Source organism: Schistocerca piceifrons, chromosome 3 (assembly GCF_021461385.2).
Source record: "Schistocerca piceifrons isolate TAMUIC-IGC-003096 chromosome 3, iqSchPice1.1, whole genome shotgun sequence".
Classification (NCBI taxonomy): Eukaryota; Metazoa; Arthropoda; class Insecta; order Orthoptera; family Acrididae; genus Schistocerca; species Schistocerca piceifrons.
In genome coordinates, this window is record NC_060140.1 from 434,818,683 (window position 1) to 434,845,740 (window position 27,058).

The following is a 27,058-nucleotide window of genomic DNA, read 5'->3' on the forward strand; positions in this document are numbered from 1 at the left end:
AACTTTTACAAGCTTTGAGAGCCTGTGGCTCCTTCTTCTGGCAGAAGAGTTGAAGGGGAAGGAAGAGGGTGAAGGAAAAGGACTGGAAAGGTTTAGGGAAAGGGGTACAGTTCAGAAAAGTCACCCATGACTCCAGGTCAGAGAGATTTACCAGATGGGATGAGAAGGAAAGACATTGTTGGGGACCTCACCAGACAATGCTTGAAAACCTGAGAGTTTAAAGGTGGAAGACAGGGTAATATGCAAGACAGAGATTACTACTAAAACAATGAGCACAAGTTAATAAGAGTGAAAAGCTAAGTGTATTGTATGTAACAGAGGTGGGACTGGAGACGACAAAAAATAGACAAGTCAGAAAATGAAAGATGTAGAAAACTAAAATGGAGTGAAGAATGGAGTAGTTACTGTGAATAAATGATGGGACACAAGGAAATGAATTGAATTAAGACCAGGTGGGTGGCGAGAACCAAGGACATGTTGTAGTACTAGTTCCCACCTTCGGAGTTTTGAGAAACTGGTGTCTGGGGGAAGAATCCAGATGGTGCATGTGGTGAAACAGGCACCGAGGTCTTCTTGACTGCCATGTTGTACAGCATGCTCTGCAACAGGATATTGTGTGTTGCCTGTATACACCCTCTGCCTATGTCCATTCTCCTGACTGATAACTGGGTTGTATTCATGCCGATGTAAAAGGCCGAATAGCATTTACATAACAGCTGGTTGAAATGTTGCATTTTTGAATAATTAATAGAATATGCATCAGTTTTTTAATTAAGGTGAAAATACGTTAAGAATTAATTTTCTCCGTTGAAATAAATCTGCAAAGTTAGGAGAAAAGGTCACGATTTAACGAAAGGAATGTGAGAGTGTGTGTGTGTGTGTGTGTGTGTGTGTGTGTGTGTGTGTGTGTGGTTTTTTTTATTTTATTTTTTTTTTTCCAGCTAAAGAATGTTCTAGAGAAATGTTTACGTATTGAAACTGCAAAGCAAGTTGAAGGCAGTTGCCATAATTTGTTTTTGGATTATATAAAAATAGGAGCTGTGAGCTCTCTCTCTCTCTCTCTCTCTCTCTCTCTCTCTCTCTCTCAGTTTTTTTCGATGGCTGTTTCACAGACGTATGTGTCTCTCTCTAACGTTTGGTAAATAATTCTGATAATTTAATTTCAAAAGCCATGTTTTAATTAACACTGTACTTTCTTTTTTCATTAAATCCACATATCAAATTATTATGCTACATTTTAGAACTTTTTCAGGCTGCAATGAAGGAGAATTGCCGATGAATTGTTTGGTGGCCACAGTCGAACGCTGCTAGTGTTCAGTCACCTAGTATTTTATAAAACTTTTATTTCAGCATCCCTGAGATCTCTTTTACCATTCTTTTCTATCAATATCCAGCCAGTGTAATTACGGAAACTGCATAATTTTTAGATCGGTCACTGGCCTCTAAACAATGCCATCGGTCAACATTCTCATGAGTCTGACGGGAATTTGATGCTGGTTGGTGGAATATATAATTTCATCATCAACAAGTAAAAAATTTTCTATGCACCATTTTACCATTTTAGTAGCTTTCCATCAGCAAAAGCAATAAATATAATATTACGTCATTTAAAAAAAAATGCCAGTAATATTAAATGGTATATAGCATGTGTTGTTTCACAGGTGGCCCTGCCTTTAAGAGTATGTGTTTTGGCAGTTACAGGGATGGAATAGGTTGTGGTAGGAGGGTGCATAGGGAAAGTCTTGCAGCAGGGACGGTCACAAGGGTGGGAGCCACAGGTTAGGGAGATGGGTGCAGAAGGAGCATAAGGTCTGACAGGGATATTGCAGAGATTGGGAGGGCAACGAAAAGCTATTCTAGGTGTTGTGGGCAAAACCCCAGGCGGAATAGATCTAATTCCAGGCCACGATTTTAGGAAGTGATGGCCTTGTCGAAGCAGATGATTGATATATTCGAGACCAGGATAACATTTGACAGGTAATGTGCTCCAAAGTTGTTTTTTGGAAGATCAGCAGTATCAGGATTGGAATTGATGGCTTAGGAAACCTACTTTTGAACTAAGCTGCCAGGACAATTGCATCCAGTGAAGGCTGGAGTGAGAGCAGTGGGGTATTGCATCCAAACAAATACATTTGCCTTGAATGCCAGGACTGTATGGGATGGAATGTTTGACATGTAAATGATGGCAACTGTCAGAAGTACTGTTGTTTGTTAGTAGGTTTGATGTGGATGGAAGTCTGTTGCTGGCCTTCAGTGAGAATGAGATCAACATCAAGGAAAGTGGCATGAGATATGGAATAGGACCATGTGAAATTTAACTGGGCCAAGGTATTTAGAGATTCCAGGAATTTTAACAGGTCAGCCTCATCATGAGTCCATATGGCAAAGGTGCCATCAGTGTATCTAAACCAATCCAGGGGCTGAAGGTTTATGGATCCCAGGAAAGCCCCTCCAAGTGACCCACGAAAAGGTTGGCATAGGAAGGAGCCATCCTGGTTTCCATGGCCACACTCCAGATCTGTTTTTATGTCTGCTCCTCAAAGGTGAAGTAATTGTTGGTAAGTGTGAAGTTGATTAAGGTGAGCTAGAAGGATATCATAGGCTTGGAATCAGGTGGGTGTTGTCTGAGGAAATGTTCACCAGCAGACAGACCACGTATGTGAGGATGATGGTATAGAGGGAGATGGCATCAATAGCGACAAGCAAGGTGTGTGGTGGGAGTGGGTCGGGCACGCATTTCAGATGATATAGGAAATGGTTGGAATCTTTAATATAGGCGGTAAGTCTTTGTACTATGGGTTGCAGGTGTTGATCAACTAAGGCAGAGATGTATTCTGTGGGTGCTTTGAAGCCAGCAACACTAGGGCGGCCAAGATCATTGTGTTTATGGTTCTTAGGAAGAAGGTAAAAGGTGGGAGTGCATGGTTTGGGTGGGGTAAGAAGTTCTATGCATTGAGGTACAAGTCCTTGTGAGGGGCTTGAGGTTTTTGGCAGGGACTGTAGGTCAGTTTGAATCACAGGGATGGGATCTTGATGGCAGATGCTGTATATAGAGATGTCAGATAGCTAGTGTAGACCTTCACTAACATTCTCCTACTGGTCAAGTACTATAGTGGCAGATCCTTTGTCTGCTGGGAGGATAATGCATGATGATTTGGCATGACTACCACCCAGTTATCAGTCAGGATGAATGGTCATAGGCAGAGGGTGTATACATGCAACACACAATATCTTGTTGTAGAGCATGCTGTACAACATGACAGTCAAGAAGACCTCGGTGCCTGTTTCACCATACATGCCAGCTGGATTCTTCCCCCAGACACCAGTTTCTCAGAACTCTGAAGGTGGGAACTATGACTACAACATGCCCTTGGTTCTCACCACCCACCTGGTCTTAATTTAAGTTAATTCCTTATGTCTCAGCATTTATTCACAGTAACTACTCCTTTCTTCACTCCATTTTAGTTTTCTGCAGCTTTCATTTTCTGACTTACCTATTTTTTGCCGTCCCCCCTCCCGCCTCTGTAACACAGTGCACTTAGCTTTCCACTCTTATTAACTTGTGCTCAATGTTTTAGTAGTAATCTCTGTCTTGCATATTACCTTGTCTTCCACCTTTAAGCTTGCAGGTTTTCAAGACTCGTCTGGCGCAGTCCCCAACAATCAGTCTTTTCTTCTCATCCCTTCGGTAAGTCTCCCCTGAACTGGAGTTGTGGGTGACTTAGCTGAACTGTATCCCATTCCCTAAACTTCTCCAGTCCTTTTCCTTCACCCCTCTCCCTTCCCCTTCAACTCTTCTGCCAGAAGAAGCAGCCACAGGCTCCTTCTTCTGCCAGAAGAAGGAGCCACAGGCTCCGAAAGCTTGTAAAAGTTAAATCCTTTTGTGTGTGTTCTCTCCAGCCACTGCTTGGTGAGTAGATTTTTTATCTATCCATTTACATTATAGAATACAGGTACACACACACACACACACACACACACACACACATACATCTGCATGGCTACATCGTCCCAGCTGACTAGATTATGGTGGAACTGCACCTCGAATGGGGCAAGGAACTATGCCAGGTGCAGTGGGCAAGGGGAGAAAGGAGGTGAGAAATGAGAAATGGGATGGTGGTTTGTAGAACAAGGATGCCCATGCACAGTTTGAAGGGGGAGAGAGCTAGTCCTGAGGGGGGGGGGGGGGGGGGAGAGGGGTTATGGAGTATTTTTAATATTAAAAATTTTGGAGGACAAGTGATGACTTTTAAGTAGCCATAAAATAGTTCCAGTTCTGAACCTGTAAAAACCTGCATAATACCAACTTTTAAAACATTTTCTTGAACGAAAAGCATCTAACTACATTATATTTTTTCCTTCCCCTGAGAGCTGGGGAGGGGAGTGTGGTGTGCCCGCCCCCTTAACACTGGGTATGGGTACCCTTGTGAAAGGATGGCTGGCACTTGGGAAGGAATGGCAGCAGACGCAAAGGATAGGTACATGGCATCAGTGAGCTCATCTGGTTGCACTGAGTGGGAGTTACATCCAGCACACAAGCAGTGTATTGAGAGGGGGAGATAGAAAAGAGGAAGAGGAAGACGGTAGAGTGAAAGGTATGAATGTTGGATAAGTGGAGACAGGGCCATGAGTGTTGAGGACGAGGGTGTGTAGAAGGGGCAGCAGAGATTGAGGCCAGGAGGGTTATTGAAGGACATGTTACAAGGACAGTTCTCTTCTAGGTAATACAGAGAAACTGGAATTGCAGAAAGGAGCAAGTTGTAAAGTAGCCACTGAAATCCATCACGTTGTACTCAGCAGCACGTTTGGTCACTAGGTGGTCAAATCAGCTCCTGGCTATGGTTTGGCAGTGTCCGATCATTCAGATGGACAGTTACTTCTACATCTACATCTACATGGATACTCTGCAAATCACATTTAAGTGCCTGGCAGAGGGTTCATCGAACCACTTTCACAATTCTCTATTTTTCCAATCTCGTATAGCGCGCAGAAAGAATGAACACCTATATCTTTCCGTACAAGCTCTGATTTCCCTTATTTTATCGTGGTGATCGTTCCTTCTTATGTCGGTCAGTGTCAATAAAATATTTTCACATTCAGAGGAGAAAGTTGGTGATTGGAATTTTGTGAGAAGATTCCATTGCAACATAAAACGCCTTTCTTTTAATGATTTCCGGCCCAAATCCTGTATCATTTCTGTGACACACTCTCCCATATTTCTTGATAATACAAAACGTGCTGCCTTTCTTTGAAGTTTTTCGATGTACTCCGTCGGTCCTATCTGGTAAGGATCCCACACTGCACAGCAGTATTCTAAAAGAGGACGGATGAGCATAGTGTAGGCAGTCTCCTTAGTAGGTCTGTTACATTTTCTAAGTGTCCTGCCAATAAAACACAGCCTTTGGTTAGCCTTCCCCACAACATTTTCTATGTGTTCTTTCCAATTTAAGTTGTTCATAATTGTAATACCTAGGTATTTAGTTGAATTTACAGCTTTCAGATTAGACTGATTTATCGTGTAACCGAAGTTAAACGAGTTCCCTTTTAGCACTCATGTGGATGACCTCACACTTTTTGTTATTTAGGGTCAACTGCTGCATTTCACACCATTCAGATATTTTTTCTAAATCGTTTTGCAGTTTGTTTTGATCTTCTGATGACTTTATTAGTCGATAAACGACAGTGTCATCTGCAAACAACCAAAGACGGCTGCTCAGATTGTCTCCCAAATCGTTTATATAGATAAGGAACAGCAAAGCGCCTATAACACTACCTTGGGGAATGCCTGAAATCACTTCTGTTCTACTTGATGACTTTCTGTCAATTATTATGGACTGTGACCTCTCTGACAGGAAATCGCATATCCAGTCATATAACTGAGATGATATTCCATAAGCACACAATTTCACTACGAGCCACTTGTGTGGTACAGTGTCAAAAGCCTTCCGTAAATCCATGAATATGGAATTGATCTGAAATCCTTTGTCAATAGCACTCAGCACTTCATGTGAATAAAGAGCCAGTTGTGTTTCACAGGAATGATGTTTTCTAAACCCATGGTGACTGTGTATCAATAGACCGTTTCCTTCAAGGTAATTCATAATGTTCGAACACAATATATGTTCTAAGATCCTGCTGCATATTTATGTTAACGATATGGGCCTGTAATTTAGTGGATTACTCCTACTACCTTTCTTGAATATTGGTGTGACCTGTGCAACTTTCCAGTCTTTGGGTATGGATCTTTTGTCAAGCGAACGGCTGTATATGATTGTTAGGTATGGGGCTAATGCATCAGCATATTCAGAAAGGAACCTAATTGGTATACAGTCTGGACCAGAAGACTTGCTTTTGTTAAGTGATTTGAGTTGCTTCACTACTCTGAGGATATTTACTTCTACATTACTCATGTTGGCAGCTGTTCTCGATTTGAATTCTGAAATATTTACATCATCTTCTTTTGTGAAGGCATTTTGGAGGGCTGTGTTTAATAACTCTGCTTTGGCAACACTGTCTTTGATAGTATCTCCTTTGTTATTGCGCAGAGAAGGCATCGATTGTTTCTTGCCGCTAACATACTTCACATATGACCAGAATCTCTTTGGATTTTCTGCCAGGTTTCAAGATAACGTTTCGTTGTGGAAACTGTTATAGGCATCTCGCATTGAATTCCATGCTAAATTTTGAGCTTCTGTAAAGGATCGCCAATCTTGGGGATTTTGTGTCTGTTTAAATTTTTCATGTTTGTTTCATTGTTTCTGCAACAGTGTTCTAACCAGTTTTGTGTACCAAGGAGGATCAGCTCCGTCAGTTGTTAGTTTATTTGGTATAAATCTCTCAATTGCTGCTGATACTATTTCTTTGAATTTAAGCCACATCTGGTCTACATTTATATTATTAATTTGGAATGAGTGGAAATTGTCTCTCAGGAAGGCGTCAAGTGAATTTTTGTCTGCTTTTTTGAGTAGGTATATTTTTCGCTTATTTTTCAAGGATTTGGGGATTTCAATATTCAATCTCGCTATGACAACCCTGTGTTCACTAATCCCTTTATCAGTTTTGATGCTCATTATTAACTCAGGATTATTTGTTGCTAAGAGGTCAAGTGTGTTTTCAAAAACCGTTTACTATTCGCGTGGGCTCATGAACTAACTGCGCGAAATAATTTTCAGAGAATGCGTTTAGCACAATTTTGGATGATATTTTATGCATACCTCCAGAATTAAACATGTATTTTTTTCAACATATCAAGGGTCAATTAAAGTCACCACCAACTATTATCGTATGAGTCGGGTACGTGTTTGAAATCAAACTCAAATTTTCTTTGAACCTTTCAGCAACTGTATCATCTGAACTGGGAGGTTAGTAAAAGGATCCAATTATTATTTTATTCCAGTTGCCAACAATGACCTCTGCCCATACTAACTCACAGGAAGTATCTCCTTCAATTTTGCGACAAGTTAAACAACTTCTGACAGCAACAAACACGCCACCGCCAACTGTGTTTAGCCTATCTTTTCGGAACACCGTTAGGTTCTTCGCAAAAATTTTGGCTGAGCTTATATCAGGTTTTAGCCAGCCTTCAGTGCCTATAATGATTTGAGCATCAGTGCTTTCTATTAGTGCTCGGAGCTCTGGTACTTTCCCAACACGGCTACGACAATTTACAACTGTTACACCAATAGTTCCTGTATCTACGTTCTTCCTGTGTTCAGCCTGCACCCTTTGTGACTGAAGCTCTTCTTGTGTTTTCCCGAGACCCTCTAACCTACCTGCGTACAGTGGACACATGACCTATTCAGCGGAACCCAAAACCCAACCACTCTTTGGCGCAAGTCGAGGAATCTGCAGCCTACACGCTCGCAGAACCATCTGAGCCTCTGATTCAGACCTTCCACTCGGCTCTGCATCAGAGATCCACAATCGGTCCTGTCAACTATGCTGCAAATGGTCAGCTCTGCTTTCATCTTGCAAGCAAGACTGGCAGCCTTTACCACTTCTGTTAGCTGCTCGCAAAACCAGAGACAATCTCTTCTGATCGAAAGTGACACACATCATTGGTACCGACGTGAGTAACCACCTGCAGTTGGATGCACCCTGTGCTCTTCATGGCATCCGAGAGGACCCTTTCCACATCTGGAATGACTCCACCCAGTATGCACACGGAGTGCACATTGGTTTTCTTACCCTCCTTGTTCCAAGTCCCAAGGGGTCTCACAACACGCCTAACATTGGAGCTCCAAACTACCAATAATCCCACCCTCTGTGATTGCCCGGATCTTGCAGGCTGAGTGGTTTCCTCTGAAACAGGACAGGCAACAGCATCCAGCTCAGTGACAGTGTCAGCCACAGACAGCACCTGGAACCTGTTTGTCAGACAAACTGGGGAGGCCTTACATGCGGCTGCCTGGGAAGTCTTTCACTGCCTGCTTCACCCTGGGGCGACCTACCACTTGACCACAGGTGAGGGGTCGGCCTCATTGTGAGCAGTAACTGTGTATGCCACTGATGAGGACCGATGGGAGGACTCTGATGTGCTGGACGTCCGTTGGATCCCCACAGCCGGCCCACAATAGTGGCCCCCATCCACTGCAGCCTCAAGCTGTTTAACCGAAGCCATCACAGCCTGAAGCTGAGAGCGAAGTGTCACCAACTCGGCTCACATCCACACACAACAATCACAGTCCCTGTCCATACTAAAGACGGTGGAAAACTAAACTATTCAGATAAACGGACTATTGGCACATGCTGCGCAACTCTACTGTAGACCCTGACAAAAATGCACAAACTGTGTCTAGTAATACACAGATATTCAAAAACCTAACTACCGAAGCACTCAAGTGAAAGTAAATAATTTGCCCCTGATTAGGAACTTTTAATATATAACAAAATTGGTTTACTTTCTGACGCAAATGAAATCACAAGAACTGTGGCTATTAGATGTTAAATTTACTCACAGAAACTCAAGAAACTAAACTATTAAAGCACATAGATGATACAATAAAATTCTCTTCTGGTTGGGAACTCATAAATGACACAAAAGTGTTTACTTCCCTGTTGCTGCATCTGTCTCGGTCAGCTACCGCTGCCTGACTTGGTGGATATGTCCACATAAAATGGTGTGCAGAAGCTACAGTAGAGCTGGTATATGATATGCTGATTTACAGGCAACTCTGCCTTTGCTAGGATTGGACTTGCCTATTATGGAACAGGGGCAGTATGTGCTGGATGAGGTGTACAGGACAGGCCTTTGAATTGGGCCTTCTACATGACTGTGACCCATGTGGAAAGTGGTTGGGAGTAGGTGTGCTATATGGAGGAACCAGGCTATTTTATAGATGGCTGGGAAATGAAATGCCACTTTGGGAGGGATGGGAAAGAATTCTCATGTCATCACCCAATATCATCTCAGACTGGGACAATTTTACAGTTACTTTCTCCAGGACTAAAAAGTGTAATTAGTGGCTTGTTGTCCTTGACGGGATGAAATTTTGTTCTGTATATAAAAACATGGAATTTTTTGATATCATAAGTAATAGCCAACACCTCTTTTTCTGTTTGGTTACAATTCATCTGTTACTGTCAGTGTTTAAGGCACATACACAATTGGTTCTTTAGTGCCATCAGGGGAGAATTTACTTAAAATACCAATCCAGATACTTATACCAAACTGCTATACATCTAATGCTAGGATTAAACATTTACCTGGTTTAAATGTGGCCAAGCAGGGAGCAAACTTCTTACACTTTTTGAGCTTCAACAACAAGGTCTGAATGTGAGGGATCATTAAAATTTGACATTCTTTTTCAAAGCTGTTTGAGCAGGTATAATGTCTCACAACATTCAATATAAATTTGTCATAGTAATCACTCTTTCCCAAGAACATCTAAAGTGCCTTAAAAGCTTTAGCCACAGAGAGACCATCAGTCACTTCAATGTGGGTTAACATGGGATGGAGACCAGCTTCACTCAGTACATGACTCAGGTTCTGAATACTTTGTTGGAAAAAAAGCTACATTTATTTAATTTACGTTTGAGCCCATTAAGTCTAAGTCTATTAAATATTTTGTAGCCGGTACTCACTGTATAAGCTGGTTAAGTATTTTTGAAATATTGCACGAGCACCCGCAACACCAAACTACTGATATAGCCCAAAATGTATATTCATCATCATAAAATCCTTTGAGCCTACATCTAAGGACAACTGCAAATAAGTGTCAGCTAAATCTATCTTACATGATAACTTAGTCAGTAGTTCTTTTGGGTGCAGAATTCGAAAAACAGCTATGTTAGATTTGGCACTGATATATCCTTCAATTTACCACCAAAACCATTGCCCCTCGGCTAAATGCAAATGGTATCACAATACATAATGCCTTTAAATGGTTGAGTTTTGTTGTAACTGGCTCTTTCACAGTGAAATATATGGGTCAAGCTCTGAAGAAATGCTCTGTGTGTTCCACAGTTTTGTGTGCTACATAGATTAGAGTCATTAAATCAGATTATTTCTTACATGACCCATCTGAATCACTAAACAGAATATTATTAGACATTATGTTAACTGAATCTCATATCTGAAAGCCAAATCCACTGAAGCCATCTAAACCAAATATGTTACTAACTACTGGCAAATGCACTACAGAAAATGTTATTTATATAGATACATGTTTATAACTAACACTTGCCGTTATAGCTAACACTGGCTGATTACTGTGTATTAGCAAACAATACTTAATTTTCTTCAAAAGTGATAAGCCAATATACAAGTAATTTTCAGCACTAATAAGCGATACAGAAGAATTGGTAGTCACTTGTAAATGCATGTCTGCTTTGTTGTTGTCCTGTAAGATTATCAGCTTGAGCATACTTTTGGTATCAGATAATGGCACTGGCATGATGCATGATGTAGGCCATGGGCTGTTTCAGTAGATAATGCCTACACACCCACATTTCTTGCAAGCAAACATGTAACACTGGACTGTGGTCAATGGTGCCAGCTCTGGCAGCAGAAACACTTAATGCAGGATTTCCTTGTTTTTGTTAAACTGTTAAACTTTGAGAATGATCACTATGGCAACAACCACTTTGTTGAAACTTCTTGGCAGATTAAAGCTGTGTGCCAGACCGAGACTCGAACTAGGGACCTCTGCCTTTTGCGGGCAAGTGCTCTACCACCTGAGCTACCCAAGCACAACTCACGACCCATCCTCACAGTTTCAATTCCACCAGCTCTCGTGGCCTACCAACCTTGTCCGTGCAGTGGGGCCTGCTGTTTCTCTTCAGCCCAAGTAATGTAGATTTATGACTGGTTACTACGGAGCTACAGTTTTATACTTGACATGGCCAAACTTTGGCATGCAATAGTTTAGTGTCACTGGCTTCTGAAGAAGGCCAAATTACTTTGGCTGAAACCTGGGTAAAAAGATTGGTTTCTATTTGCAACTGAAGCTGGCATGTTACATGTTCTGATTTTTTTGTTTTTATATTTTATGTCATTACTCACTAAATCATCTTATTCCAAAGCCACATTTTAATATGAACACTGAACAGCATGTATGATGTAATTAGAAAAGGAAAAGAATTCCTAGCTAATAGTTGCTTCAAGTCAAAGAACAAAAACATATTAGATGATAAGAAAAACAAAATATACTCACCTAAGGATCCTGCTATGAAATCAATAGCCATATCTTTAATGTTATTTGCTGCATCTCCTGAGTGAGACATCTTGTATCAAAACCAGTTTCTTTGTGTTGGAAAAAGAATCTGAAACAGATATAAGATACTAAAAGTTACTGTGAATTCAGTCAGCAATACTCCATGCTTTAATTGTTTGTTCCTGTACAGATATCACACAGTCAAATAAAAATTCCTACTGACACTGAAGGTAATTAGCTTGGAGGAGGTATTTGATTTGAACTCTGTAGGCGGAAACAAAGTTCCTAAAACTACACTGTATTGCAGTGAACAGGAATTCAGTGTTCCAGTTGTATTCGTAAGTTTTATGTACCATTGTGATTAGAATGGTGAAGGCATTCGATTGTGTTACTCATAGTTTGACCACTGTTGGACTTTAAAAATGTGTACATGAGGTTCCCCAACAAAATGCATAAAACAATATGCAGAATCACAATAGGCACATTTGGCAAAAGCAATATCTGCCCTCAGAATCACACTCTCGAGCTGCAAAATCAAATGCCACTTGAATCACATTCTTGAATTCAACAGAATATGTGGGAGTATTGTATCCAGCTGCTAGATGGGAATACTTGAACACAGACTGATACACTGGAGAACACAGCTGGTTATGAATAACAGATTTCATTTTCATCATGAAAATTCTATTTCCCAATTTAGTGTCGAAATCACTGTGAAGAGTCCTTATAGTGTTTGTTGTCTTTCTTGCACATATTATATATATTGCTGGACAATATATATATATATATATATATATATATATATATATATATATATATATATCTCCCACTTGTGATAGTTTACAAATGTATGTTTGGTGGAAGATTGTCTTCAGCAGCCTTTTTAACTTACAGGCCAAAAGTTTTTTCCTGCGGACAAATACAGAGTTTTTTTGTTAGGTGTCCATTCATTGAAAGTTTAACATCTATTGCATAACTATGAGTTGCAGTGTGTGCGGACTGGACCAAAGCAGTTGTTGATTTTTGCCCTTGTTTGGATAAAGTCACACAAGAAATTATTTCATAATTAAATCCATTTTGATCAATGTTCCAAATGCAGTGTGGCTGTATCTGGAAATTTGCAGTTTTCTCGTTTACTTCTATGACAAAACAGATCCCAGACATGTGAATATCTTAGTCTTTCTGTACATCTCTGGGTGTCATGAAAACAGTGATGTGTCTATGGCACATTCTGTATTTTTTTCTTGAAACATGCTATGGAAGGTGGAGAACAGTTAAACTTTGTGTGCTCAATTTCTCTTGCTTTTTGCATTGCACAAAAGTTCAGGTGCCATAATGGACTCGTTTTCCTTCATTCCATGCTATGTGAAATTGGGATAGTATGTGTTGTTTTACCTCCAGTTATTTGAGTGCTTTATTTCCTCAAAATGGATGTTCAGTACAACCTTTTTTCTCCAGATAATCAAGTATTACTTTGGTTTCAATGTACTTTTCATAAATGGATGCATCTTCAATAACAAGCTGTATATTGCAGCCTTACATGGAAGTGTGTAATAATCATCATAAATATATCCAAGAAATTCTTTATGTAGAGGTGTATGATAATCATCACAAATATGTTCGAGATGTTCTTCCAAAAATTTGGTTGACATACTAACAATATTGGATTTCTTTTCTGGTGGAGGTTCATAGTCACCAGAACTGTCACCATTACTCTTTGAGGATCACTGTTTCTGCCATTGCCACTTGCACTACAATCTTAAACACTATTAATCACATTATCATCTATAAAGTTATTTTCTTCATCCACTATCCTATCCAGAACAATTCAGTTGAGCAGCAAAATGAATAGTCATGTTTCTGAATAATCAGATCGACCAAAAACATTGTTCATGTCATCATCCTGTCCTACACCATCTTCCATCGGATAATGCCTTCATAACTTGAATGCCACAATATTTAAACTATTCTAAATTTGATGGTTTCATTCATTTTTGCTGTACATGTATACTAAACATGGCAACTACTTGCTGAGATAACTGGCTGAATGGCATATTAACCCTCCCTTCATTCAAAACTGCAAGAGCTGTTGTGTACAAACCAAGAGTAACACAACCACATACCATCGCAAGCATTGTTAATACTTTACTTAGTTGGCCAAATTATATCTTAGAGATGTCAATGGATCACAGACCTTCCATATGCTATCAGCTATCAGAGATTATATTGATGTCTATGATGGAAGAACACTGGCAGTGATGCTAAATTTGTTAGATAGCGAATAACTCAGTTTATTTTTTTGTTGCCTTTGAGCATTAAACATCTGTTTCCATGCACCACTAAGACTATAGCTCTGTCCCACTTAAAATTCTTGCACATTCTTACCTGAACAGTTTCTTTAATGACAGAATTTCAGTAGGCAAATGCAAAGGATAAATATTCATTTCGTCAGATATAACCATATGTTTGATCATGAGGTTTCATTCAGCAACAGCAGATGTGTCGCAATCGCAATATTTAATGTGGAGAAAGTGCAGTGGGCCGCATTCTGAATTTTTCATATTGACTGAGCAATGCAACTGCTGCCAAATTTGCAAGGAATTTTATAAATTCCAGGAACACTGAGACCAAGGCACTCTTTTTCTGGGCATAGCACCTCTCTAATTTTCTTTGCATAAAAGACACCAACTATTTCCAAATTCATTCCCATCCCTTGCCCACCTGGAACCTGTGCCTTGTCACTACTGATGTCACCTTACTCTACATAAACATCCCACATACACAAACATTAGTCCTAAAACAATACTTCTCTCAATGACTACCTGAAAATCTCTCTAAAACCTTATTTATTATCAATCTAGCTAAACTTATCCATCCCTCTAACTACTTCACTTCTATAGGTCTAGAAATGAATCAAGAGAACTGCTATGGGAATTGGAATGGCCTTGCAAGGGTTGCATGGCTGAGGCATTCCTAAAGCCACAAAAGGTAGAACTCTTGGTTTGATCTAGATTTTTCAGTAACATCTCTGTGGTCTGGACTGAGGAAGAACTCCTTCACTTTTTGCAACAGTGTAGCTCCTTTATCCAGTTCAAATTCACCAGGTCCTTTTCCAAATCGAAAGTCACTTTCCCTGGCCTTGACATCCATCTCACTGAATCTCACGCCCAAACCTCAGTCAATATAAGACCCACCAATAAGAAACAATACCTACTCTTTGACAGCTGCCACACCTCTGCATCAAAAACTCATTTTGTTACAGCCTAGGCGTCTGTGACAAACGTATTTGCTCTACCACTGAATTCATCAACACTTACAACAACTTCACTTAGGCTTTGTTCTCCCATAGATGTTATGCACAGATAAACATCCCAACTAGTATTCTGCTCTCACACTCTCAATAACACAATTCATACGTCTAAAAAATGTAGAAGCACTCCCTTGCACACCCCACTCTCCCTCATCCCATTAACACATAGGCCTCAAATGCATCAGTACCTTACTCCACCAAGTCTATGACTTTCTCAAGTCCAGTGCTGAAATGAAAGCTTTTCTCCCTGATATCCTCCCTGCACCATCCTTTGTAATCATTGCTGCTTTCCTAAACTCTGCAACATCAGTTTCAGACCATATGACATTCCCAGGTCATTATTGCTGCACCAAGCCTCTGCAATTGTTCCCAGTAAAATTAGCCCCATACGCCCACCCGCTATCACTTACTCCAAATCCACCGCTGGTAAATCCTTCATTGTGAGAGGATGGCAACATGTGAAATGTAAGGAGAACATATAAACAAACATCCTTGGCTTGAAAAGCATCTAAAAGAGCCAAAAACAAAAAATTCAACAGGTCCAGATGGAATCCCTGTTCAGTTTTCATAGAGAGTATTCTTTCCCATTGGCCCTTTACTCAGCTTGCATTTACTGCAAATCTTGTTCAGTACAAAGTTGTAAGGACTGGAAAAAGTGTACATAACTCCCATAAGGGTATAAGAATGAACCTACAAAAATACAGACCAGTATGCTTAACACTGCTTTGCTGCAGAACTCTTGTGCATATTCCAAGTTGGACTATTCCATATGTTTTGATTTCCAGAAAGCATTTGACACATTGTTCTCTATATCCATAAATGATCTGATGTATCAATGAAACTAATTTAACTATTCCTTTCTTCACTCCCTTTTAGTTTTCTATATCTTTCATTTTCTACTGACCTCTCTATCTTACGCTGCATCCCCCCCCCCCTCCCACCCACCCACCCCTATCATGTACAATGCACTCTTATTAACTTGTGCATGGTGTTTCGGCAATATTCCCTCTGTTGTGTATTATCCTATCTTCCACCTTTAAGCTCTCAGGTTTTCAGATCTTGTCTGGTGCAGCCCCCAAAAATCAACTTTTCCTTCTCATCCTGTCTGGTAAGCATCCCCTGACCTGGGGTTCTGGACGACTTTTCTGGAATCTACCCCTTTCTATAAACCTCGCAAGTGCTTTTCCTTCATCCCTCTCTCTTTCCCTTCAATCTTTCTGCCAGAAGAAGAAGCTAATGCTCTGAAAGCGTGTAAAATTTAATCTCTTTATACACTATGTGATCCAAAGTATCTGGACACCCGGCTGAAAATGACTTAAAAGTTTGTGGCACCCTCCATCGGTAATATTGGAATTAAATATGGTGTTGACCCACCCTTAGCCTTGATGACAGCTCCCACTCTCGCAGGCATACATTCAATCAGGTGCTGGAAGTTTTCTTAGGGAATGTCAGCCCATTCTTCACGGAGTGCTGCACTGAGGAGAGGTATCGATGTCAGTCAGTGAGGCTCGGCATGAAGTTGGTGTTCCAAAACATCCCGAAGGTGTTCTATAGGGTTCAGGTCAGGACTCTGTGCAGGCCAGTCCATTACAGGAATGTTACTGCCATATAACCACTGTGCCACAGGCCATGCATTAGGAACAGGTGCTCAATCATGTTGAAAGATGCAATCGCCATCCTCGAATTGCTCTTCAACAATGGGAAGCAAGGTGCTTAAAACATCAATGTAGGCCTGTGATGTGATAGTGCCATGCAAAACAACAAGGGGTGCAAGCCCACTCCATGAAAAACATGACCACACCATAACACCACCGCCTCTGAATTTTACTGTTGGCACTACACGTGCTGGCAGATGATATTCACCAAGAGCATTCGCCATACCCACACCCCGTCATCAGATCGCCACACTGTGTGCCGTGATTCATCACTCCACACAACATTTTTTCACTGTTCAATCATACGATGTTTACACTCCTTACACCAAGCAAGGAGTCGTTTGGAATTTACCGGTATGATGTGTGGCTTATGAGCAGCCGCTCAACCCTGAAATCCAAGTTTCCTCACCTCCCGCCTAACTGTCATAGTACTTGCAATGGATCCTGATGCAGTTTGAAATTCCTGTGTGATGGTCTGGATAGATGTCTGCCTATTACGTATTATGAACCTCTTCAACTGTCGGTGGTCTCTGTCAGTCAACAGATGAGGTCAGCCTGTTCGCTTTTGTGCTGTACGTGTCCCTTCATGTTTCCACTTCACTATCACATTGGAAACAGTGGACCTAGGGATGTTTAGAAGTGTGGAAATCTTGCTTAGAGGCGTATGACACAAGTGACACCAAATCACTTGACCATGTTCAAAGTCCGTGACTTCTGTGGAGCACCTTGAGGTACTCCTACAATTTATTTTACACCTACTACATTTGTCCTGTTAAGTTGATCATCAAGAAAGTGATGCATCAAATCACAAATCTGATCCAAAATTTGGTAAGCTTGTATTTTGTTCACTAAACTAGTCTTACTTGCTTTTCTCTTTCTGGAATAACTTATCTTGAAATCAGGCATTTTGGTGTTCATGTGATGACTGAAAGGAGAAACAATTCTGGAAGACCAAATTCAGTAGTTTGGCTTTCTCTCTGTCATCCGCCTTTTCGTGGCCATTGTGTGACTGAATCAATATTTTGGTCTGCTTACAGACTTTATGGAAGACCAAAACTTCATAGCATTTTAGTCAGGCTTTGACCTGTCTCCATCGGCTGTTTCTGTCACTGAAGTGAAGGGACACCACCACACCATTCCGAGTAGCCACTACAGTGTGGGCACACATGTTTGGAGCTATATCAGGATGGAGTCATTATGGCCAGCAAATATTATGATACTGGAATCATCTGTGCTTGTCCCACACAGGCAGTGGACTGTCAGCTCTCACCACTCTATTCCAAGGACCACCACTTCCAAGCCCCAGGACAACCAGCAACCACATGCCAAGGACTTTTTGGACAACTTTCCCGATGGAAGCAGGTCAGTCAGCACCTACACTACTTTTTCCTTTCAAGGGACGGCCCAAAGCAGGAGACAGCCAACAAACTGTTACTGGTATCCTACCTACACAATACAGTGGCTCCAGCACTGTGATATCACATGTCAGGCATCCTCCATCACACCAGCCAGGGTATTTTTTGCACTTTAGGTCAGTTTGAGAGGGAAGACATTTAGGAGCATGGCCAGAAATTAACACATCCACTTAACTGCTACTATATCCATCAGAGATGGAGCGCCAGAGTTTGAAGCGGTCATGAAAGGCTGTGAAGTTCCCATAATACTAGATACAGAAAGCTGGTTGAAACCTGAAATTGAAAGCAGTGAGATTTTTTGGGAAAATTTAAGTGTATATCAAAAGGATAGGCAAATTGGAAATGGAGGTGGTGTATTTGTTGCAGTAGATATAAAACTCAAATCCACAAAGATAGATATTGAACCTGCATGTGAGATTGTCTGGACAAGAATCTGTATCAGAGTTGGGCATAAAATGATAATTACAGCCTTCTATCGTCCAACAGACTCATCTCCTGAGGTAACCGAAAACTTCAGAGAAAACCTCAGTTCACTTGAAAACAACAAATAGATCTGACCTCTCTGAGGATCTCCACATCTAAACCATGGCATGGTTGTTGCAACAATAATTGCCAAAGTACAAAGGACAACTAAAACAAGCAGAAAATATATATGATCAGTAAACTAGATAAAATATTAGTAATGTCATATCTCAATTTGGAACTTGAACCTTTCAGCACAGGTCAGGAGCATGTAGAGGAACTCTGGCTCAAGTTTAAAGAATATTTGAATAGTTGACCAAGCACCGGATAAGTACATACCCAGTAGATCATAATGGGAGGGAACCTCCATCATACATTATCACTGTACAGAAACTTTTAAAGAAACAGTGATTACTGTGTAAAAGGTATACAACAAAGTGTAGGACTATAGATAGAGAGATGCTGAATGAAAAATAATTTGGCTGTCAAGAGAGCTACAAGTGATGCCTTCAGTGACCACTGTAGCAGAATATTGTGAAATGACATTTCACAAAATCCAACGAAATTCTGGTTGTATGTAAAGGCTGTTATTGGCAACAAGGTTAGTGTCCACTCCCTAATGAATGAGACAGGAACTGAAATTGAGTGTAGCAAAGCAATAGCTAAAATGCTTAACTCCATTTTCAAATGTTCCTTTATAAAGGAAAAGAATTGCCCCAATTTAATCTTCGTGCCATTGAAAAGATGAATGAAATACGTATTAGTGTCAGTGGTGTTGAGAAACAGCTGAAATCGTTAAAATTGAACAAAGCTCCAGACCCTGAGTGAATCCCTGTCAGATTCTGTAATGAATTTGCAGCTAAGTTAGCCCGTCTCTTCACTATAATCTATCATAGATCTCACACACAAAGAACCGTGCCCAGTTCTTGGAAAAAGGCACAGGTCACACCTGTCCACAAGAATGGTAGTAGAAGTGATCCACAAAACTACCATCCAATATCCTTGACATCAATTTGTTGTAGAACTTAGAACATATTCTAAGTATGCGGTATCTTGAAGAGAATGACCTCCTCAATGTCAACCAGAATGGTTTTTGAAAACATCAGTCATGTGAAACCCATCTTATACTCTTCTCACATGACATACTGAAAGCTTTGGATCATGACAACCAGGTACATGCAGTGTTTCTTGATTTCCAAGAAGTATTTGACTCAGTACCGCACCTACACGATCGTATGGAGTATCAAGTGAAATTTATGACTGGATTGAGGACTTTTTGGAAGGGAGGATGCAGCATGTTATCTTGGATGGACAGTAGTCGTCAGATGTAGAAGTAACTTCAGATGTGCCCCAGGGATGCATATTGGGACCATTTGCTGTTTGTGTTGTATATTAATGACCTTACAGACAATATTGATAGTAAAATTAAGTTTTTTGTAGGTGATGCAGTTATCTGCAATGAAGTACTATCTGAGAGAAACTGGATAAATATTCGGTCAGATCTTGATAAGATTCCAATGTGGTGCAGAGATTGGCAACGTGTTCTAAATGTTCAGAAATGTAAATCTGTGTACTCCATAAAACTAAAAACTACGGTATGCTTTGACTATAATATCAATCGGGGATTGAAATGGAATGATCACATAGGTTCAGTCGTGGGTAAAGCAGGTGGTAGACTTTGGTTTATTGGTAGAATACTGGCAAAGTGCAATCAATCTACAAAAGAATTGCTTACAAATCACTCATGCGACCCATCCTAGAATATCGCTCAAGTGTGTGGGACCCGTATAAGATAGGGCTAACAGAGGATACTGAACATATACAGAGAAGGAAAGCATGAATGGTCACAGGTTTGTTTAATCCATCAGAGAGTGTCACAGAGATACAGAAGAAACTGAAATTGCAGACTCTTGAAGACAGGCGTAAACTATCCCAAAAAAGTCTATTAACAAAATTTCAAGAACCAGCTTTAAATGATCACTCCAAGGAGATATACTACAACCCCCTACGTGTCACTTACACAGGGATCGTGATCATAAGCATAGAATAATTACTGCAAGCACAGAGGCATTCAAACCATCATTCTCCCCAAGCTCCATATGTGAACGGAACAGAAAGAAACCTTAATAACTGGTATAATGGGATGTACCCTCTGCCATGCACCTCACAGTGGTTTGCAGAGTATGTGTGTAGATGTAAATACTGTGAGCCATCTGGCGTAAGATCTGTGGCATGATATCACATAAGCCACTCAACTGGCCTGGTAGAAGGCCAGCCACTGCCTGCTGTTAAGACACTTCAGTGTATGCCTCAGCCAGAAACTACAGTATCTTTGCGCACCTTGTATGAGAAAGCAGTATGGTTCTTATGACTGTGCTTGGTTTGCTATTTGGATTTTGCCTGTATCTGCTGCTGTTGGCTTCTTGCCTACACATGGACTTTCCTGCTCATGTCTTGTCTGCCTTAGCCTTTCACGAACTTTGTTTCAAATTTTATGATGCTACATTTATTTCGTGTGTCTGAACCGAGTGTAAGCGGAAATACAGGTTGAGTGATATAAAAAACACTATTTGTCATCCATCAGTATGACAAGAACACAAAAATGTTTTAACATGCCATGCTATGCTATTCATATGCTTATTGACAGCAAGGTCTGAAGATGATTTCTTATATAGTCCGAATCAACAACTGCCTCCCCCCCCCCCCCCCCTCGCAAAAAAAAGAAGAAGAAGAAGAAATTCTGATGGATAATAAATACTGATCAGCCTTGTGCAGCTGAATTTGAGTCATACACATCACCAACCTCATAATTTTCAAAATTGAATTTACAAACCAACTTTTGGGTAAGCGTTCAATCACTGCATCTTTCCCATACATACAAACTCAGCAGCTGTTCGCAGTAAAAACCAAAATATGATTTCAATATTATTTCCAAACAGTTTTACAACAATACATTAATAAAATCAGGGTTACCAAATTTCTATAAGAAGATATATCACCACTCAAGAAACTGAAGACTTACAGAACTGTCAATCAGTAACCGAGCTGTCAGACAAAGCCTCCCCTAAGGAGCCAGCTTTTTCTGAAAACTTAGTTATTGAAGTGAGTATTTTTTAGCTCTTTGTCTGAAGATTCCAGATCACTACTAACTGTCATTTCTATGCCTCTTCTACTTCATGAGTGATGTTTTATCCTTGTACAGTTATTTCTATAACCTATTAGATTTTCCCATGAGTTAAAATGGATTTTAGCCATTAAATAGTCATACAGTCACCCAAAATTAGTCTCTCTATTATGCCACTGAGTTTCGTGAAGATGCTGCACATAATTATGAAATTGGGTGGATCTATCGAACTCCTTTGGGAGGTTTTTTTTTTTATCAATGTGTTCTTCTTGCAGCATTTGTAATCAACAACACAAATTAGAGTTAGTTATGGAATGATACATCTCTAACTCACATCTTTATTTTTTATCATCAATATCATTATGTTGATAAACCAGATTTTGTGACCACTATACCCCTATTGAGAACACCCGTTCACCCCCAAACTACTTCAATAGTTTACATTTCCACATCTAGACTCCAAAAACATACCTTGTGTTTCATTCTCAAATCAGGACTACTAGCAGTTTTAGCCACCTTTGCAACTGGTGTCATTACCAGTATAATACAAAATATCTGGAGACACAATGTACAAACGCAACCTTTACTCCAGTGGAGTTGACCTACGGTCCGCTTCGAATGGCCGATGCTGTTTCCTATCTGCTTTGCCCCTTTATTATAGTGTGTTTGTACATTGTGTCTCCATATATTTTGTATTATACTAGTAATGACACCAGTTGCAAAAGTGTTTCTTAATTTGCCTGATACTTCATGCATTGCACGCCTGTCTCTCCCATACTAATTTATTACTTACTGTAGTGGGGTTTTGCCATCTTATTATATTTGAATGTAAATTTTCTTGCTCTGACTTAGTAGCTAGTTCTTAGGAAAATTGTTTAATCTACTGTACCATAGGTAGGCATTTGTCCATCTGCAGTACTGTTTCTCGTTATATTTTTTTTACAATTTCTGCTGCACTAAGTAATTTTGAGACAGCTTGTCTCTAGCGCTTGTGCATATGCTCGTGCATGCGATTGGCTGCTGGTCAAGCCTCACCGCGGAACTGCTCGCAGTGCCTGGTTTCCCTGTTGCTTACATATGACCCTTATTCCTGGCCCAGTGTAGCTCTGTCTACGTTTTTCTTATTGTTTTTAGTATTGACAGACATAATCTTATGATTATGCATCTTTATTCTGTATTAGTTTTATTCTGTGACATGACCAACATTTGACCCTCAAAATAATTTAATTTTTGTAAGTATCAAGATTTTCCTTATTATGAAATCATTAGATTGATGATGTATTTCAGTGTTTAATATATGTCTGTATGGGTTAATTTATAGGTTCTGAAGAAGATACCAGTACTGGCATTGAAACCTAGGTAAACTAGACTAAAAAAATTATCTTATTGTCTTACTAACTTTGTTGCCACTAACAGCCTTTACATACGACCAGAATTTCTTTGGATTTTGTGAAATGTCATTTGACAATATTCTGCTACAGCAGTCATTGCAGGCATCATGCATAGCTCTCTTGACAGCCAAATGTATTTCGTTCAGTATTTCTCTTTCTATAGCCATAAGCTTTGTTTTATGCCTATTATGGAGTAATCTCTGTTTCCTTAAAAGTTTCTTTATAGTGACAGTAGACTATGGAGGTTCCCTCCCATTATGAACGTTATACTGGGTACATATCTATCCAGTGCTTGGTCAACTATTCTTTTAAACTTGAGCCAGAGTTTCTCTACATGCTCCTGACCTGTGCTGAAAGTTTCAAGTTCCTCACTGAGATATGGCATTACTGATTTTTTTTTTTTTATTTAGTTTACTGAACATATATATCTTTCTGCTCGTTTTAGTTGTCCTTTGTACTTTGATAATCACTGTTGCCACAACTGTGTCATGCTCACTGATACCAGTTTTGATGTGGATAGCCTCAAGGAGATCACGTCTAGATACAATATATTTCCATCATGAGTGAGGTTCTTAACTATCTGTTCTACATAGTTTTCAGTGAAGGCATTAAGTAAAATTTTACAGGAAGTCTTATTACACCCATCAGGGTAATTTTACAATTAATTGTTGGATGATTAAAGTCTCCACTGATGATTACAGTTTGATTGGGGAACTGACGTACAAGTGAACTGAGGTTTTCTCTTTAGTTTCCGGTTACATGAAGAGATAAGTCTGGTGGACAATAGAAGAATCTAATTATCATTTTATGCCCACCCCTGATACTGAGTCTTGTCCACACAATCTCACATGCAGCTTCAGTTTCTATCTCGGTGGATTTGAGTTTTTGTCTACTGCTACAAATATACTGTCTCCATTTCTCATTTGCCTATCCTTTTGATATACACTTAAATTTTCCCCAAAAATCTCACTGGTGTCAATTTCAGGTTTCAACCAGCTTTCTGTGTCTAGTTTTATGTGAGCTTCACTGCCTTTCATGAGCGCTTCAAACTATGGCACTTTGTTGTGAATGTTTCAACAGTTTACCATTAGGACTTTAATATTCTCACCTCTGGGAGGCATTTCTTTCAATCTTACACTGATACTTCTGCCTTCCTGCAGCTATCATCATCTGGATTGGATGGAGAGTTGCCCAATCTAAAAAAACCTTGTCACCCCACACACAGTCAGCTACCGAGTAGCAGCCTCTGATGTGTAGCGCACACCTGATCTATTTCGGGGGACCCTACAGCTCTCAGCTCTATGGTGCAAGTCCAGCAAATTGCAGCCTAGCTTCTCACAGAACTTTCAAAATCTCTGGTTCAGTCCTTCCACTCAACTCAGAACCAAAGGGCGATGATCAGTTCTGGGGACAATGCTGCAAATCATGAGCTTCATGAAACTCCACATGCAAGGTTGGTCTTCTCACTCTTCTCTGCCAGTTGCTGGAATGACCTAATAATGACTTCAGAGCCCAGACAACAGGTGTCATTTGTTCCAACATGCACCATAATCTGCAGTTGGTTGTACCCTGTTCCCTCAATGGCTGCTGGAATAGCCTCTTCAACATGTTAAATGAGGCCCCCAGGCATACACACTGAGTGCACCTGATGTCCTTTCCTGCCCCTTGCTGCAATTTCCCTAAGGGGTACCATCATTTGCCATAAGTTTGAACTGCTGACAATTAATAGACCCCTTTTGCATTTTCCTCCTACTGACACTGGACAAAACAGATTTCCACACAACAGGTGAAGTGAGTCCCACTGGGTCAGTCTCAGTTTCAGTGACAGACAGCACTCCGAACTTGTTGGTTAGGGGGATCGGTACAACACCCTGAGTACTCCCTCGTCCACATCCATCATGTCAGGATGCTTATATCTACCACTGACATGCCACTCGCAGTCTCAAACCAAGTGCTACGACAGCTGTACTGTAGCTGAAGGTAGGGGGTGTCTCAAACTTGGCAGGCCCTCAGAAAGAAAACAGAAAAAAAGGAATCACAACAAAGGGGAAGTGGGATATCTCTACACAAGATAAAGACACTCTCTCAGAAAAGAAATCTGGATCACAAACCATGGTCCTGCAGACTGGGAGCTGAAGTTCCACATTCTTTCTAAAACAAATTATCTGAAAAACATACAAAAGTATCAAGGAAAAAGGATAGCTTCTTTCCTGGCAACAATGATTAAAAAATTATGAGAAACTCAGGGTCAAATAATGTATATGAGGAGAGATACATACTCACCAAACAGAATAAGCACTGAGCTGCAGACAAGTAAAAGTCAGTGATAATGCCAGCATGGAACATGTTAGTGTGTATATAAAAGCTGGTTGGAATGTAGACAAGAAAGCAGGTTGTTGGTTAGCTATTAGAAGAAACACTGAGAGGAAGGTTCAGAATACAGAGTAACAGAAAGAAATAATGAAGGGAAGATATGAGGTCAGCTGGAGTAGAAAAGCAATAGAAGGGGTTTGATAGCAGAATGGAGGCAGAAAGGTGGAATGGGTTCAGCAATCATCTATGGATGATATTTGAGCTTTATCTGTTTAAAGTCTGAAATGCCTGCTATGCAAAGCAGGTATTCCTTTGTTATGACAAAAAAATTGTTTAATTGGTCTGTGGTTGTTCTTAGATGTCCACTGTACAATATAGACAACACAACCCTAGCCATGATGCAATAGACTCTCTGCCATAGAACTAACTCTGTAGTGTTGCATATAAGAGCTATGCTATAGAGCAAGAGGCAGCTAACAAGCCTCAGCACAGAGCTTTTACAGGTATAGTTGAGTTGGCTTCCGTGGCCAGTCTAATGCCCTCACTGTATATCACATTCAAGTCTTTAAACAACAAGGTCTAGCTGATCTGTACAGTATCTGTGCGAAACGAGGTTCTATAAAATGTGAGATCAGTTCAATGCGCAAGCCAGTTCTTTTTGTAGAAATACATGTTGAGTGCTTTCATACATTCACATTTTACATCACGCAGATGGGTCAGCAATGATAACTTCTTGTCAAAGATGTGCCCCTAAGAAACTCATAGAGATTTTAAAATTCAAGAGGATGCCAGTCCATGTGGCTGTCAATAACTGCATGTTTCTCAATAGTATTACAAGCTTTCTCTAGATTCACAACCATACCAGTACCATAATGTTTCCATAGGCAAGACTCTAGTAATGAGCCTTTTAATTGGATAATACTGTCAAAGGTGAAACCAGTATTTCAGAAACTCAAACTATAAATAACTGATTAATCATTTAGTCAGTGTTATGTGTTAGTTAATAATATGCTTAAAAGACTTTCCTATAAAGACAGTGAGTGCAACACTAGTTGGGGATAATCAGTCCTCTTCTGGTATTAGAAGTGAATCACAGTTATTTTGTGCCATAAGTATGAATAGCAATCTTCAGCTCAGATTTTGTTTAATGGACACAAAATGATTTCTTTCACTTCCATTCTCAGTTTCTGTAGTGAGCTGGTACTATGTCTTGTCCATTCCAAAGGCTGTCCTGTGCACTGCTGATAGTGGAGACTATAGTTTCCACACAGAGCAGGGGCAGTTGTACAGCTCTGAGCTGTTATGTATAAATTACATTTTGTTTCAAGCAGTCTAAGGAATACTTATCACATACCTGCACCCTATTCCATATATCTGACATCAGACCTACTTTCATAGAAGTGTGTAGCCTCTTTCACAGAAAATGCTTCAGTGTGGCACTTTTCACAGAAAGTTCAGCTATCTTCACAGGATCTCTCCCAAAACTCAATGAAATTTAATGAAAAAAATTCAAAGAAATTTAGTGAAAAAACTGAAAGGATTTCAGTGACATTAAAACTAGTGTTCAGAGACTTTCTTATAAGATACGCACTACAAAGCAACACAAAAGCCAAAATGTTACATTCCATACTGAATATACCCTCCACAAATAACACCAGGGAATAATTCTAACATTCTGTTGCTATAACACTATAAAGAATAATGATGTTAAGTTGAAAAACTACTGAAATCAAT

General features: G+C 40.1%; 1 protein-coding gene across 4 annotated transcripts in view; it reads right to left on the minus strand.

The window, feature by feature from the left end:
• The window catches only part of LOC124790133 (mitochondrial ornithine transporter 1-like), an 87,880-nt gene that overhangs the window by 56,584 nt on the left and 4,238 nt on the right, over positions 1-27,058 (minus strand). For all 4 annotated transcript variants that reach the window (XM_047257713.1, XM_047257715.1, XM_047257714.1 and 1 more), the window contains exon 2: positions 11,655-11,763. In XM_047257713.1, the coding sequence (XP_047113669.1) occupies positions 11,655-11,724 (70 nt within the window). In that variant the 5' untranslated portion in view covers positions 11,725-11,763. The remainder of the gene's footprint in view (positions 1-11,654; positions 11,764-27,058) is intronic.